This window comes from Tachyglossus aculeatus, unplaced genomic scaffold, assembly GCF_015852505.1.
Source record: "Tachyglossus aculeatus isolate mTacAcu1 unplaced genomic scaffold, mTacAcu1.pri scaffold_137_arrow_ctg1, whole genome shotgun sequence".
Taxonomy (NCBI): domain Eukaryota; kingdom Metazoa; phylum Chordata; class Mammalia; order Monotremata; family Tachyglossidae; genus Tachyglossus; species Tachyglossus aculeatus.
The window spans coordinates 108,878-125,528 of record NW_024044864.1 but is presented as its reverse complement, the minus strand read 5'-3'; the positions used below and the strand labels follow the sequence as shown (position 1 = coordinate 125,528).

Below are 16,651 nucleotides of genomic sequence, written 5' to 3'. Positions count from 1 at the left end.
CTCTAACGATCACATCGTCCCGCTCCGGTCCAGTCTCCCCTCAGCCTCTCCCAGAGTCCTCCACTCCCGGGACCTGAACCAGAGGAAGTCAACAGCCAACCAAGAAACCGAGGAAATACCAGGGCGGAATTCGATAATCCCGCCTCCTAATTGCCCTCTGAGGCCCAACTTGGAAGCAACAGACCCATCCCCCGTAGGGGCATCCCCAAGCCTTGCCTCTGTACTCCGGAAACTTCGTATCCGCGACAAACAAATCAGTCGTTTACTTAAGCAGAGTGAGAGCCAACTACATGACGGGTGGGCCTCTGTGGCTGATTTCCAGAGGAAGCCGAGACTCTGATTTATTCTCCGTTATTCTCCCGTGGCAGGACCACCTACCCCAAATAGCCGCCCCTGAGGAATGCACGTAAGTGGCTACTTTTTTTCTTGGTTTTTAATGGTACTTATTAAGTGCTTTCTATGCGCCCGGCTAAGCGCGGGGGTAGATGCAAGATAATCAGGTGGGACTCAGTCCCTGTCCCACATGGAACTCACAGAGGGAGAACAGTCACTGAATCCCCATTTTAGAGAAGAAGAAGAAAACAGGTGCAGCGATGTTAAATTGACTTGTCCAACGTCACAGAGCAGGCAAGAGGCAGAGCTGGAATTAGAACTCAGTCCTCCGACTCCCAGGCCCGGGGTTTTCCCACTAGGCCCCACGAGGAATGATAATTCCTCCCTCTCCCTAGCTCACAGGCATGTCGTCAGGTCAAAGATGGGATGAACAACTGGAAAAGGCTTTGGAAAAGAAAAGTGCTACATAATACCCATAATAATTGCAATGCACTCTATACTCAATCGTATTTAGTCATTCAATTGAGTGCTTACTGTGTGCAGAGCACTGTACTAAGCGCTTGGGACATACAAGTCGGCAACATATAGAGCCGAACCCTACCCGACAACGGGCTCACGGTCTAGAAGGGGGAGACAGACAACAAAATGCTGTTTGACTGTGGGCAAGCCACTTGACTTCTCTGTGCCTCAGTTCCCTCATCTGTAAAATGGGGATTAAGACCGGGATCCCCATGTCGGACAGAGACTGGGCCCAACCTGATTAGCTCATATCTGCCCCCGCACTTAGTTCAGTGCCTGGCACAGAATAAGCGCTTAACTAATACCATGAGAAGAATGATAATAATAATGTTGGTATTTGTTAAGCGCTTACTATGTGCAAAGCACTGTTCTAAGCGCTGGGGTAGATACAATAGTAATAATAATAGAAATGGCATTTATTAAGCCCTTACTATGTGCAAAGCACTGTTCTAAGCACTGGGGGGAATACAAGGTGATCAGGTTGTCCCACGTGGGGCTTACAGTCTTCATCACCATTTTACAGATTAGGCAATTGAGGCACAGAGTAGTTAAGTGGGCCTCAGTTACCTCATCTGTAAAATGGGGATGAAGGACTGTGAGCCCCCGTGGGACAACCTGATCACTTTGTAACCTGCCCAGCACTTGCAACAGTGCTTTTCACATAGTAGGCGCTTAAGAAAAGCCTTCAATATTATGACCTCGGGCAAGTCACTTAACTTCTCTGGGCCTCAGTTTCCTCGCTTGTAAAATGGGGATAATAGGAGATAAATGCCCTGCTCTCCCTCTCTCTTCTGAGCCCACTGTGGGACGGGGACTGTGTCTGACCTGATTTTCTGGTATATTTTTAGTAGTATTTGTTAAGTGCTTTCTTTGTGCCAGGCACTGTTCTAAGCGTTGGGGTAGTTAGAAGGTTGGACAATATCCATGTACAGCATGGGGCTCATTTTACAGATGAGACAACTGAGGTGCAGAGAAGTGAAGTGATTTGCCCAAAGTCACAGAGCAGACAAGTGACGGAACCAGGGTTAGAACCCTAGTCCTTCTGACTCCCAGGCTGCTTGGCAAATAGGTTGAATGTTTAAACCAATACCACAATTATTCTTACTATGAAAGGTAATCTTGGGACCAGATTTGATTAACTGGGGCCAGATGTGTTTATTTTCTATCTTCCCCAATGCTCAGTACAGTTCTTAGCATAGTAAGTGCTTAACAAATACAATAATTATACTATCATCAACAACATCGATGGTATTTGCTGAGCACTTACTGTGAGCACAGCACTGTACTAAGCGCCTGGGAGAGTACCGTATAACAGAGGTGGTAGACACATTCCTTGCCCACGAGGAGCTTACAATCTAGAGGGGGAGACAGAAATGACTATAAAGCCCATTGTTGGGTAGGAACCGTCTCTCTAGGTTGTCGACTTGTACTTCACAAGCGCTTAGTACAGTGCTCTGAGAAGGGAGAAGAAGAAGAAGAAGAAGAAGAAGAAGAAGAAGAAGAAGAAGAAGAAGAAGAAGAAGAAGAAGAAGAAGAAGGAGAAAAGAAGAGAAGAAGAGAGAAGAGAGAGAGGAGAAGAAGAAAAAAGAAGAAGAAGAAGAAGAAAAGAAGAAGAAGAAGAAGAAGAAGAAGAAAAGAAGAAGAAGAAGAAGAAGAAGAAGAAGAAGAAGAAGAAGAAGAAGATGAGAGAGAGGAGGAGGAGAGAGAGAAAGAAGAAGAAGAAGAAGAAGAAGAAGAAGAAGAAGAAGAAGAAGAAGAAGAAGAAGAAGAAATAAAAAATCTCCTCAAAAATCTCCAGTGGCTACCCAACTCAACCTACGCATCAGGCAGAAACTCCCTCACCCTCCGGGCTCCAAGGCTTCTCCATCACCTCGCCCCCTCCTACCGCACCTCCCTTCTCTCCTTCTACAGCCCAGCCCGCATCCTCCGCTCCTCTGCCACTAATCTCCTCACGGTGCCTCGTTCTCTCCTGTCCCGCCGTCGACCCCCGGCCCACGTCAACCCCCTGGCCTGGAATGCCCTCCCTCCCCACATCCGCCAAAGCTAGGCTCTCTTCCTCCCTTCAAGGCCCTACTGAGAGCTCACCTCCTCCAGGAGGCCTTCCCAGACTGAGCCCCCTCCTTCCTCTCCCCCTCTTCTCCCTCTCCATCCCCCCGCCTTACCTCCTTCCCTTCCCCACAGCACCTGTATATATGTATATATGTTTGTACGTATTTATTACTCTATTTATTTATTTATTTTACTTGTACATATCTATTCTATTTATTTTATTTTGTTAATATGTTTTGTTTTGTTCTCTGTCTCCCCCTCCTAGACTGTGAGCCCATTGTTGGGCTCCCTCTATGTGTTGCCAACTAATACTTCCCAAGCGCTTAGTACAGTGCTCTGCACACAGTAAGCGCTCAATAAATGCGATTGATTGATTGATTGATTGAAGAAGAAGAAGAAGAAGATGGCTTATTGGAAAGAGCCCGGGTTTGGGAGTTAGAGGACATGGGTTCTAATCCCGGCTCTGCCACTTGTCTGCTGTGTGATCTTGGGCAAGCCACTTTACTTCTCTGTGCCTCAGTTCCCTCATCTGTAAAAAGGGGGTTAAGACTGTGAGCCCCACGTGGGACAACCTGATTACCTTTGTATCCCCCAAGCGCTTAAAGCAGTAATTGGCACATAGTAAGCACATAATAAATACCATTAGTAGTAGTAGTAGTAGTAGTAGTAGTAGTAGTAGTGAGTTAGTAGTAGCAGCATAGTAGTAGTAAACTACTTCTATTGTTTCATCAGTTTCTCTTAAGCAATTAATAAATACATTATTATTATTAGTAGTAGTAATTTTAGTAGTAAACTACTTTTTTTCCTCAGTTTCTCTGGTTTCCTCACTACTCCCAGGTGAACATTGTAAAAGGGCGGTTTCCAGAGCCAGGAATGACGGAGAAGACCAAAGGAGCAGCCAGCAGCTTTTCCCTTGATCTGGATCACCAGTTCTCCTTCTCCCCTTCCCCACCAGCTCTGCCCTTCTCCGTCAGCTCTCCCTTTCGCCTTCACCACCGATTCTCCCTTTCCCCTTTCTCCCACCTACCTCCGCACCAGCTCTCCCGCCTCATTCCACGGCCATCCGTCCCTGTCTCCTTCGGCATCCCCCGTCCGGTCCCCCTGAAAGCCCGAAGAACCGCAGCGCCGTGTCCGAGTTCGTCATCCTGGGCCTTTTGAACCGCCCCGAGATGCAGCCCCTCCTCTTCACCGTCTTCCTGTGCGTCTACCTGGTGGCCGTGCTGGGAAATGGTCTCATCATGGCCGCGGTCTCCCTCAGCGCGGCCCTGCACACGCCCATGTACGTCATGCTGCTGCCTCTGGTCCTGGTGGACGTCGTGTGCACCTCCTCCATCGTCCCCAAGATGCTGGAGACCACACTGGGGCCCCGGAAGACCATCTCCTACAGCGGCTGCATGGCCCAGCTCCTCTTCTTCACCTGGTCCCTGGGGGCCAAGATGGTCCTCTTCACCGCCATGGCCTTCGACGGCAACGTGGCCATCTGCTTCCTCCTCCACTATGCCGCCGTCATGAGCCGGCGGACATGCTCCGCCCTCCTGGCCGCCGTCCTCCTCGTCGCCGTCACCAACTCCTGGGTGCACACGGTCCTCGTCCTCCGGCTGACCTCCTGCGGGTCGGACGCCGTCGACCACTTCTTCTGCGAGATCCCCGCCCTGCTGGCCCTCTCCTGCAGCCCCGTCCGGGCCAACGAGGTGATGGTCTTCGTGGCCGACGTCGCCCTGGCCATGGGGGACTTCGTGCTGACCTGCCTCTCCTACAGCTTCATCGTGGCCGCCATCCTCCGCATCCGGTCGGCCGAAGGCAAGAGGAAGGCCTTCTCCATCTGCTCCTCCCACCTCTGCGTGGTCTCCCTCTACTACTCTCCGGTCATCTACACCTACTTCCGGCCCGCCTCCTCCTACTCGTTCGACAGGGACAAGGTGGTGGCCGCCTTATACACGCTGGTCACGCCCACCCTAAACCCCATCGTCTATAGCCTCCGCAACAGAGAGATCCAGGCGGGCATCCGGAAGGTCTTCTCCTCCCTGAAGTGCCGATAGGAATGATAATAGTCATTATTCTTATTTTGGTACTCGTGGAGAGTTTACTGGCTGCCGAGTGCCGTTCTAAATTCCGGGATAGATAAAAGTTGATCAGGTTTGACGCGGTCTCTGTCCCACATGGGGTTTACAATCTTAATCTTCATTTCCCAGATGAGGTAACTGAGCCCAGAAAAGTGAAGGGACTTGCCCAAAGTCACACAGCTGACAAGCGACGGAGTTGGGATTAGAACCCGCATCCTTCTGAATACCAGGCCCGGGCTCTATCCACTAAGCCACATTGCTTCTCTGCAATGAGGGGGTGAGAGTTTCTTCTCCACAGCCACCTGGAGTAATTCATTCATTCAATCGTATTTATTGAGCGCTTAATGTGTGCAGAACACTGTACTAATGATAATGATAATGATAATAATAGTTTTTAAGCACTTACTATGTGCCAGACACTGCATTAAGCACCAGGGTGGATAGAAACAAATCGGGTTGGACACAGTCTCTGTCCCACTTGGGGCTCACAGTCTCAATCCCCATTTTACAGATGAGGTAACTGAGGCCCAGAGAATAATGATACTAATAACTGTTGTATTTGTTAAGCGCTTCCTAATTGCCAGGCACTGAACTAAGCGCTGGGGTGGATACAAACAAATCCGTTTGGATACAGTCTGTCCCACTTGGGGCTTACAGTCTCAATCCCCATGTTATAGATGAGGTAACTGAGGCCCAGAGAATAATGATACTAATAACTTCTGTATTTGTTAAGCGCTTCCTATGTGCCGGGCACTGAACTAAGTGCTGGGGTGGATACAAGCAAATCGGGTTGGAGACAGTTCCTGTCCCACGTGGGGCTCAGAGTCTTCATCCCCATTTTACAGATGAGGTTACCGAGGCACAGAGAAGTGAAATGACTTGTCCAAGGTCGCACAGCAGATGAGTGGCAGAGCCAGGATTAGAACCTGGCTATCCGCTAAAACATGATGCTTCATGGAGGGGCATAAGGGACAACTAAATATTTTCCCACCCTAATAATAATGATAATAATAATCCCTAATCCTTTGGAGTCTATGAAAGAGGATGGAGATGCACGCTGGCCATTATAATAATAATAATAATGATGGGATTTGTTAAGCACTAATCACTGTTCTAAGCACGGGGGGAGATACAAGGAAATCAGGTTGTCCCACGTGTCCCTGTCTTAACCCCTATTTTACAGATGAGGGAACTGAGGCCCAAAGAAGTGAAGTGACTTGCCCAAAGTCATACAGCTGATAAGAACCCATGACCTCTGACCCCCCAGGCCTGCACGCTTTCTAAACCACCCTGCTTCTCTAAAAATTTTGTACTGTGCCAAGCACTGTTCTAAGGGCTGGGGCAGATACAAGGTCATCAGGTTGTCTCCTTGTCTTCGCTCCCAAACCCTGCCCTCTCCCTGACTTTCCAATCTCTGTTGACGGCACTACTATCCTTCCCGTCTCACAAGCCCGCAAACTTGGTGTCATCCTCGACCCCGCACTCTCATTCACCCCTCACATCCAAGCCGTCACCAAAACCTGCCGGTCCCAGCTCCGCAACATTGCCAAGATCCGCCCTATCCTCTCCATCCATACCGCTACCCTGCTCGTTCAAGCTCTCATCCTATGCCCGTTCTGGACTACTGCATCAGCCTTCTCTCTGATCTCCCATCCTCGTGTCTCTCCCCACTTCAATCCATACTTCATGCTGCTGCCCGGATTGTCTTTGTCCAGAAACGCTCTGGGCATATTACTCCCCTCCTCAAAAATCTCCAGTGGCTACCAATCAATCTGCGCATCAGGCAGAAACTCCTCACCCTGGGCTTCAAGGCTCTCCATCACCTTGCCCCCCTCCTACCTCACCTCCCTTCTCTCCTTCTACAGCCCACCCCGCACCCTCCGCTCCTCTGCCGCTAATCTCCTCACCGTACCTCGTTCTCGCCTGTCCCGCCATCGATCCCCCGGCCCACGTCATCCCCCGGGCCTGGAATGCCCTCCCTCTGCCCATCCGCCAAGCTAGCTCTCTTCTTCCCTTCAAGGCCCTACTGAGAGCTCACCTCCTCCAGGAGGCCTTCCCAGACTGAGCCCCTTCCTTCCTCTCCTCCTCGTTCCCCTCTCCATCCCCCCATCTTACCTCCTTCCCTTCCCCTACAGCACCTGTATATATGTATATATGTTGGTACATATTTATTACTCTATTTATTTATTTATTTATTTTACTTGTACATATCTATTCTATTTATTTTATTTTGTTAGTATGTTTGGTTTTGTTCTCTGTCTCCCCCTTTTAGACTGGGAGCCCACTGTTGGGTAGGGACTGTTTCTAAATGCTGCCAACTTGTACTTCCCAAGCGCTTAGTACAGTGCTCTGCACACAGTAAGCGCTCAATAAATACGATTGACTGATCAGGTTGTCCCATGTGGGGCTCACAGTCTTCATCCCCATTTTACAAGTGAGGGAACTGAGGCCCAGAGAAATTAAGTGGCTTGCCCAAGGTCACACCGCTGATAAGTGGCGGATCCGGGATTAGAACCCACGACCTCTGACCGCCCAAGCCCAAGCTCTTTCATTCATTCATTCATTCGCGCTTAGTCCAGTGCTCTGCACACAGTAAGCGCTCAATAAATACAATCGAATGAGCACTGGACTAAGCATTTGGGAAGTATAAATCGGCAACATGACATGCTGTTTAGCTCTCCCACCTCGCCTCAACAAGACTCTCAGCCCACTGAGAGCAAAGACTTTGCCTTCCTCAGGTCATCTACCCTTTCCTCGGCCACCCTGCCTGGAGACGATCCCAAATCACTTCCCATTCACGAGCTAGAGGGCCTGCAGAGTGCAAGGGATAATTTCCATATCCGATGGAAAACGCCGGGAAAATGTTCATGTTTGATTCATTCATTCGTTCAGTCGTATTTATTGAGCGCTTACTGTATGCAGAGCACTGGACTAAGCGCTTGGGAAGTACAAGTCGGGAACATCTAGAGATGGTCCCTACCCGACGATGGGCTCACAGTCTATAAGGGGGAGACAGACGACAAAACCAAACATTTTGAAAGGGATCAAAATCATCAGAACAAATAGAATTATAGCTATAGGCACATCAGTAATAAAATAAATAGAATTGTAAATATGTAAGAGTAAAATAAATAGAGCAATGAATCTGTACAAATATGTACAAGTGCTGTGGGGAGGGGAAGGAGGTAGGGTGGGGGGTTGGGGAGGAGGAGAGGAAAAATGGGGCTCAGTCTGGGAAGGCCTCCTGGAGGAGGTGAGCTCTCAGTAGGGCATTGAAGGGAGGAAGAGAGCTAGCTTGGCGGATATGTAAAAATATGGAACGCTTCAGAAAATCCTATGGCACAGCCTCATTACGTTTGCACCGACGTTCTCCCCTAGTCCTTTCGATCACCGCTATTTCCATACGTAACTATTTGAGCCTCCTCTTCCTCCCGTCTGTTAATAAATGAATTTCAGTATTCCTTCACTGGTCATTCATTCATTCAATCGTATTTACTGAGCACTTACTGTGTGCAGAGCACTGGACTAAGCGCTTGGGAAGTACAAGTCGGCAACATCGAGAGAGAGTTCGTACCCGACAACAGGCTCACAGTCTAGAAGTAGCGTGGCTCAGTGGAAAGAGCCCGGGCTTTGAAGTCAGTGGTCATGGGTTCAAATCCCGGCTCTGCCAGTTGTCAGCTGTGTGACTTTGAGCAAGTCACTTCAGTTCTCCGTGCCTCAGTGACCTCATGTGGAAAATGGGGATGGACTGTGAGCCCCCCGTGGGGCAACCTGATCACCTTGTAGCCTCCCCAGTACTTAGAACAGTGTTTTGCACATAGTAAGCGCTTAACAAATGCCATCATTATTATTATTATTAGAAGGGGAGACAGACAAAGCGCTTACTAGGGATCCAGCACCGGTCTATGCTCTGGGCTGGATACAAGCTCATCAGTCCCTGTACCACGATATTAATAATAATGGTATTTGTTAAGCGCTTACTAAGTGCCAAGCATCGCTGGGGTAGATATGAGGTAACTGGGGCCCAGTGAAGCGAAGCGACTTGCCCAAGGTCACACGGCAGACAGGTGGCAGAGCCAGGATTAGAACCCAGGTCCTCTTACTCCCAAGCCCGGGCCCTTTCCACTAGGCCACACTGCTCAGTGCATGCTTGCCATCCCCTTTAGAGTGGAAACTCCTTGAAAGCAAGGATCGCGTTTTCTACCTCTCCTCTACTCTCCCAAATGCTCAGTACAGCGCTCTGGACCCAATAGGCGTTCAGTCGGTACTACTAGAGTTTATAGGTCAGGGATCAGATCTTCCACGTCTAGTCTATTCGCCCAAGTGCTCTTGACACAGTAGATGCTTATCTTATTAAAGCGTAAGCATCTTGAGGGTAAGGACAATCGTTCACCCGATTGTATTTTTTGGGCGCTGACTGTGTGCAGAACGCTGTACTAAGCGCTTGGAAAGTACAATTCAGCAATAGAGACAATCCCTGCCCAGACCGGGCTGACAGTCTAGAAGTGGGGAGACCGACAACAAAACAAGTAAACAGGCATCAGTAGTATCGATATAAATAAATAGAATTAGATATCTATATATCTATATCTATATATATATCCTAACGAGTAGCACTTATTACAGTGCTCTGCACACAGTAAGAGCTCAATAAATTCGATTGAATGAATGAGTAGAAAGGAATTAATGTAAATAAATAAAATTGTAGATATGTACCTATATGCACAAGTGCTATGGGGTGGGGAGGGGGGACAGAGCAGAGGGAGTGGGTCGGGGCGATGGGGAGGAGAGGGGAAGCTGAGGAAAAGGAGGGACAGGTCTTCTACCTCTATTATATCCTCCCAAGCGCTTAGTACGGCCTAGGGGCAAGAGCCCGGGCTTGGGAGTCAGAGGTTATGAGTTCTAATCCCGACCCCACCACTTGTCTCCTGTGTGACCTTCGGCAAACCACTTCACTTCTCTGGGCCTCAGTTACCTCTTCTGTAAAATGCTACTGATACCTGTCTACTTGTTTGGTTTTCTTGTCTCTCTCCCCCATTCTAGACCCTGAGCCCGTCGTGGGGTAGGGACAGTCTCTATCAGTTGCCGAATTGTACTCTCCAAGCGCTTAGTCCAGTGCTCTGCATGCAGTAAGTGCTCATTAAATATGATTGGATGAATGAAATGAATGAATAAAATGGATATTGAGACTGTGAGCCCCAGGGAGTAAGGGGACCGAGGTCAACCTGATTGCCCTGTATCTACCCAGCACTTAGAACAGGGCGTGGCACATAGTAAGTGCTAAACAAATACTAAAATTGGTAGTAGTAGTAGCCCAAGCGTCTGTATATAGAAGGTGCTCAATAAACGCCATTGATTACTTAACCCTAGGCGTTGTTTCTGTTTACTCTCCAAAGCATTTAGTGCAGTGCTTAGCACTCAAAAGGCACTCAATAAACACTATTGGTCATTGATTGATTGATTGACGGACCGATCGATCCAAGAAGCCCTGTCCACGAGGAGCACTGAGATCGTTGTAAGTTCCAAGTGAATATTTCCTGCTTCAGTGAGAATAATAACGATGGTATTTGTTAAGCGCTTACTATGTGCCGAGCAGTATTCTAAGCCCTAGAAGCAGCGTGGCTTAATGGGTAGAGTACAGGCTTGGGAGTCAGAAGGACCTGGGTTCGAATCCCAGCTCCACCCCTTATCTGCTGTGGGAGCCCCTCTAGACAGTAAACTCGTGGGCGGGGAATATATCTGCCCACTCTATTATACCCTACTCTCCCAAGCTCTTAGCACAGTGCTCTGCACGAAAGAAGTGCTCAATAAATAATATTTATTGATTGGTATAGCCGTAGAGGCAAATCAAGGTATAGAAAAACACCAAAGGAGGTTGTGATTGCCAAGGTGTTGAGGAAGTTGATTTTTTTATCAATAAAAACTTAATAAATAAGTTTTTATTATTAATAGCATTTAATAATAATCTCATAACAATAAGAAGCAGAAGCAGCCCGGGCTTTGGAGTCAGAGGTCATGGGTTCAAATCCCGACTCAGACAATTGTCAGCTGTGTGACTTTGGGCCATGCCACTTCACTTCTCTGGGCCTCAGTGACCTCATCTGTAAAAGGGGGATTAAGACTGTGAGCACCCCGTGGGACAACCTGATCGCCTTGTAACCTCCCCAGTACTTACAACAGTGCTTTGCACATAGTAACCACTTAATAAATTCTATAAAAAAGAATAATAGTGGTATTTGTTAAGCACCTACTCTGCCAATCACTCTACTAAACATTGAGAGAAATATAAGGTAATCAAGCTGAGCACAGTTCTTGTTTGACGTGGGGTTTACAGTTGAAATAGAAGGGAGAACCCTTCAATCAATCAATCAATCGTATTTAATGAGTGTTTTATGTGTGCAGAACACTGTACTAAGCGCTCGGGAGAGTACGATATCACAGTTGGTAGACACATTCCCCGCCCGCAATGAGCTCACAGTCTAGTGGGGAGAACAGGTATTGAATCCCCATTTTACAGATGAGGAAAATGAGTCCCTCAACAGTGAAGTGACCTGCCCAAGATCACGGAGCAGAAAGAGCCGGGATTGGAACCCAGAGCACTTTGATTCCTATTGAACTTTCCCAAAAACTTAATATATTGCATTGACTACAGTGGGAACTTAATAAATACCTTTAATACCACAGAAGAGAATTGGACTCAGTGAATTCAATTTCAAAGCCTTCGTCTCAGATTAATTCCCAACCTTTCCTTCCAACACGTCTTGGCACTTTTGGATTTTTTTGCCTTTCCTCAACAGATACGCCTATGCGATTTTTATAACACTGTCATTTATGGGCCCAACACTGTACTATAAGTGCTGAGATCGATACAAGATCAACTGATTGGACACAGTCCCTGGACTCATGGTCTAAGAGGGAGGGAAAACGGGTATTGTATCCCCATTTTACCAATGAAAAATTGAGGCACAAAAAATTAAGGGGCTTTCCAAAAGCCACATGGCCAAAAGTAGCAAAGCCGGTCATCAAACCTATCTCTCAGGTCTTCCAGTCCTGGACTAGGCTAGGATTTGTAAAGTCACATATGACAGTGTCACAAAGGATAATTAGTCGATCAATCAATCAATGGAATTTATTGAGTGCTTACTGTGTACAGAGCACTGGACTAAACGTTTGGGAGAGTACGGCATAATTGCGTTGGTAGTCACTTTTCTTTTTACAGGATTTGTTAACCACTTACTATGTACCAGCACTGTAATAATAATAATAATGATAATAATAATAACAATAATGGCATTTGTTAAGCGCTTACTATATGCGAAGCACTGTTCTTAGCGCTGGGGAGTGATCAGGTTGTCCCACGTGGGGTTCCCGGTCTTCATCCCCATTTTACAGATGAGGGAACTGAGGCTCAGAGAAGTGAAGTGACTTGCCCAAGGTCACACATCAGACACGTGGCGGAGCCGGGATTGGAACCCACGACCTCTGACTCTTAAGCCCGGGATCTTTTCACTGAGCCTCGCCAAGCATTGGGGTAGATACAGGCTAATCAGATCTCCATCCCCATTTTACCGATGAGGGGACTGAGGCACAGAGATGTGACTTGCCCAGGGTCACACAACAGACAGGAGGAGGAGGCAGAATTAGATTCCAGGACCTCCCAACTCCCAGGCCCGGGTTCTACCCGTTAGGCCACGCTGATTCTCACGCTTCACCTCTCAGTTGGGGTTTGAGCTGGGGGAGAGCCCCTCTAGGAGAAAACAAAATCCCTCCCGGGGGCGCCGACAGGGCCCAGCGATCTGAGGAATTTGGAGGGGCAGGCAGGAAGCAGACAAGAGACGGAATCAGGAGAAAGTCCAGCGTTCTTTCGCATCTGCCATTCATTTCCCCCGCCTCTCCCTCCTCACCACGTGAGAACCGGGCCTCCGTGTGATTCGAATTCCCTGTCGGGAGCTCGGCTAAACATTTCCGGCCGCTGCCGTCTCCTTTTTTCGTTTCCCTCCACCCCGGACGGCCTCCGCCGATGGCTCCGTCGAGGTGGTAGGCCCCGGAGACCTCGTTAGGAAGTCCACCCCCTGGGAGGACGAGGCTGCCAACTGCCTAATCCCCTCCCGGGCGTGTTATTAATAACTTTCTGAAGCGTTGCACTTTTAACGAGTCTCCGAGAGACTCCCCGAAATGGGCGAGGCTTGATTGCTACTTTCCACTGAGCTCGTTTGAGCGTCGGAGCAACAGAGATGCTTCTGGTGGCCCTAGGGCTGCTGGAATGGAGAAGGGAGGCGGGAAGCGTCCCCGGGAGGGCCGAGGCGGACCCCCTCATTTCCTCCGTGCCCTAGGAGTGACCCCGGGCCCGGTCCCAGCAGAGAGGAGGCCGAGGATGGAGTCGACCGGGGAAATCAGGTGGCTTCACTCCTGACTGGAGCGAAGTCTTCCTGGCCCTGGGCTCCCAGACAAAGCCTCTTCGGATGGTTTTCCTCGGCTGACGACTCGGATTCTCGCCTAGGCCTCGGGGCTCTGTTGAAATGCAATGGATGAGGTCACTGAAAACACGCACATAGGCACACATCGTGGCTCAGTGGAAAAAGCCCGGGCTTGGGAGGCAGAGGTCGTGGGTTCTAATCCCAGCTCTGCCACTTGTCGGCTGGGTGACTTTGGGCGAGTCACTTAGCTTCTCTGGGCCTTAGTCACCTCATCTGCAAAATGGGGATGAAGACCGTGAGCCCCACGTGGGACAACCTGATCACCTGGTATCCTCCCCCAGCTCTTAGAACAGTGTTTGGCACATAGTAAGCGTTTAACAAATGCCATCATTATTTACATTCATATCCATACGTGCATAGCCCCATTCTCTCTCTCTTTTTCTCTCTCTCTTTCACACACACACACACACACACAAACACGCTCACACATATACATAATAATAATGGTAATAATAATGGCAATAATAATAGTAATAATAATAATGTTGGTATTTGTTAAGCGCTTACTATGTGCCAAGCACTCTTTTAAGCGCTGGGGTAGATAAAAGGTAAACAAGGTAATCAGGTTGTCCCACATGGGGCTCACAGTCTTAATCCTCATTTTACAGAAGAGGGAACTGAGGCCCAGAGAAGTGAAGTGATTTGTCCAAAGTCACACAGCTGATAACATCTGCGTGTTGTACATATATGCATATGTATATATGCAGCAATACAGACGGGCACATAATAAAATCATAATAATGGCATTTGTTAAGCAGTTACTATGTGCCAAGCAATGTTCTAAGCACTAGGGTAGATACCAGGTAATCAGGGTGTCCTACGTGGGGCTCACAGTCTTCATCCCCATTTTACAGATGAGGGAACTGAGGCACAGAGAAGTGAAGTGACATACACACATCCGCATGTACACATTCGCATATATTATATATACATCTTATACATATGTATAGATCAATAATTTTATTTATTTCTATTGATGCTGTTGATGCCTGTTTACTTGTTTTGATGTCTGTCTCCCCCCTTCTAGACTCTGAGCTCATTGTTTGGTAGGGATTGTCTCTGTTGCTGAATTGTCCTCTCCCATGTGCCTAGTACAGTGCTCTCCACACAGTAAGCGCTCAATAAGCAGCGTGGCTCAGTGGAAAGAGCCCGGGCTTTGGAGTCAGAGGTCAAGGGTTCAAATCCCGGCTCCGCCAACTGTCAGCTGTGTGACTTTGGGTAAGTCACTTAACTTCTCTGTGCCTCAGTTACCTCATCTGGAAAATGGGGATTAAGACTGTGAGCCTCCTGTGGGACAACCTGATCACCTTGTAACCTCCCCAGGGCTTAGAACAGTGCTTTGCACATAGTAAGCGCTTAATAAATGCCATCGTTATTATTATTATGAATAAATATGATTGAATGAAATATAATTGAATGAAATGTGATTGAATGAATTTGTGCATATGCAGAGATATATAAGCATATATATGCATATGTACAAACATACACCGTCACGTATACGGGCATGCATGTATATGCATATGTACCTCTATATGCATGAACACTCAGAAATGCACGTCACTACACTCACACATGTACACGAACACATATGCATATGTATAAGCGCACACCTATGCAAGGGAAGTAGCTGTGGCTCAGTGGAAAGAGCCCAGGCTTGGGAGTCAGAGGTCGTGGGTTCTAATCCCGGCTCCGCCCCTTGTCAGCTAGATGACCTTGGGCAAGTCACTTCACTTCTCCGTGCCTCAGTTCCCTCTTCTGTAAAATGGAGATGAAGACCGTGAGCCCCACGTGGGACAACCTGATGACCTTGTATCTCCCCCAGTGTTTAGAACAGTGCTCGGCACATAGTAAGCGCTTAACATATACCATTATTATTATTATTATTATTATTATTATTATTATTATTACCTATACTCTCACACATACATATGCATACATACATGTATACACGCACACTACGTTGGCCACTCACAAAACTTCTATACAGGACAGGTTTGTTTCCCAGGTGGTTTTCAATCGGCAATACTTATCCAGAGGGGACCGGGTCCTTCGTACTGAGCTAAGCATTGAGTTCTGTACTGTGCTAAGCATTCAGCGCTAACTACTCACCTCTGAGAAGAGTTCAAGAGAAGCAAGAGACACACTTCCTTGCCCTCAAGGAGCTTACAATTTAATGCGGAGATCGAAAGTATTTAAAAGAAGAAAAGCAGAGGGAAAAATGAGGATTTAACAGGAAAGGTGACAGGATGAAATGGTTGAATAAAAAATGGAAAGTGTAGGGATGTATAAGGTTAAATAAAACAATTAATAAACATATACATACATATGTATCAATCAATCGATAGTATTTATTGAGTTTGTTCTCTGTACAGAGCACTGTACTGGAGGCTTGGGAGAGTATTAGTGTCCCCATCTAGACCGTCCCCTATGTGGGACAGGGGCTGTGTCCAAACTGCTTAACTTGAATAATAATAATAATAATAATAATAATAATAATAACATTTGTTAAGCGTTTACTATGTGCAAAGCACTGTTATAAGCGCTGGGGAGGATACAAGGTAATCAGATTGTCCCACGTGGGGCTCACAGTCTTCATCCCTATTTTATAGATGAGGTCACTGAGGCCCAGAAAAGTGAAGCGACTTGCCCAAAGTCATCCAGCTGACAAGTGGTGGAGCTGGGATTAGAACCCATGACCTCTGTCTCCCAAGCCCGGGCTCTTTCCACTGAGCCACGCTGCTTCTCTATCCCAGCGCTTAGTACAGTGCCTGGCACATAGCGAGCACTCAGAAAATAACATTTAGGGGGGAAAAAGCATGGAATTAGGATTTCAACCTTCCCTAAGTGTGGTAACGGACCTTCAAGTGACTTGACACCTGTCCACATGTTTTGTTTTGTTGTCTGTCTCCCCCTTTTAGACTGTGAGCCCGTTGTTGGGTAGGGACCGTCTCTAGATGTTGCCAACCTGTACTGCCCAAGCGCTTAGTACAGTGTTCTGCACACAGTAAGCGCTCAATAAATACGATTGAATGAATGAATGAATGAATGGTAAATATTCCCCACAAACTTCCAGGGAAACAAGCTCTCTGGGTTAGCCATTTTTATGCTAGCTGAAGCTACCAGAATACACAATCAATCACCTGCTGAGTGCTAGCACTATGCTAATAATAATATACTAATATTGATATTATATATACTATACTATAC

At 47.6% G+C, this 16,651-nt stretch overlaps 1 protein-coding gene across 1 annotated transcript; it reads left to right on the top strand.

Moving 5' to 3' along the window:
* Window positions 1-290: 290 nt before the first annotated feature.
* Window positions 291-4,940, top strand: LOC119923037 (olfactory receptor 13G1-like). Its single transcript, XM_038742613.1, has 2 exons — window positions 291-406; window positions 4,010-4,940. The coding sequence occupies exons 1-2, from the start codon at window positions 291-293 to the stop codon at window positions 4,938-4,940; spliced, it is 1,047 nt and encodes a 348-aa protein (XP_038598541.1).
* The last annotated feature ends 11,711 nt before the right edge of the window (window positions 4,941-16,651 follow it).

Bases quoted from the DNA above. Each gene is read 5' to 3' on its own strand.
- LOC119923037 (XM_038742613.1), top strand. From the start codon at position 291: ATGACGGGTGGGCCTCTGTGGCTGATTTCCAGAGGAAGCCGAGACTCT. The intron at 407-4,009 runs GTAAGTGGCTAC...TCCCCCTGAAAG, and splicing joins GCCGCCCCTGAGGAATGCAC to CCCGAAGAACCGCAGCGCCG.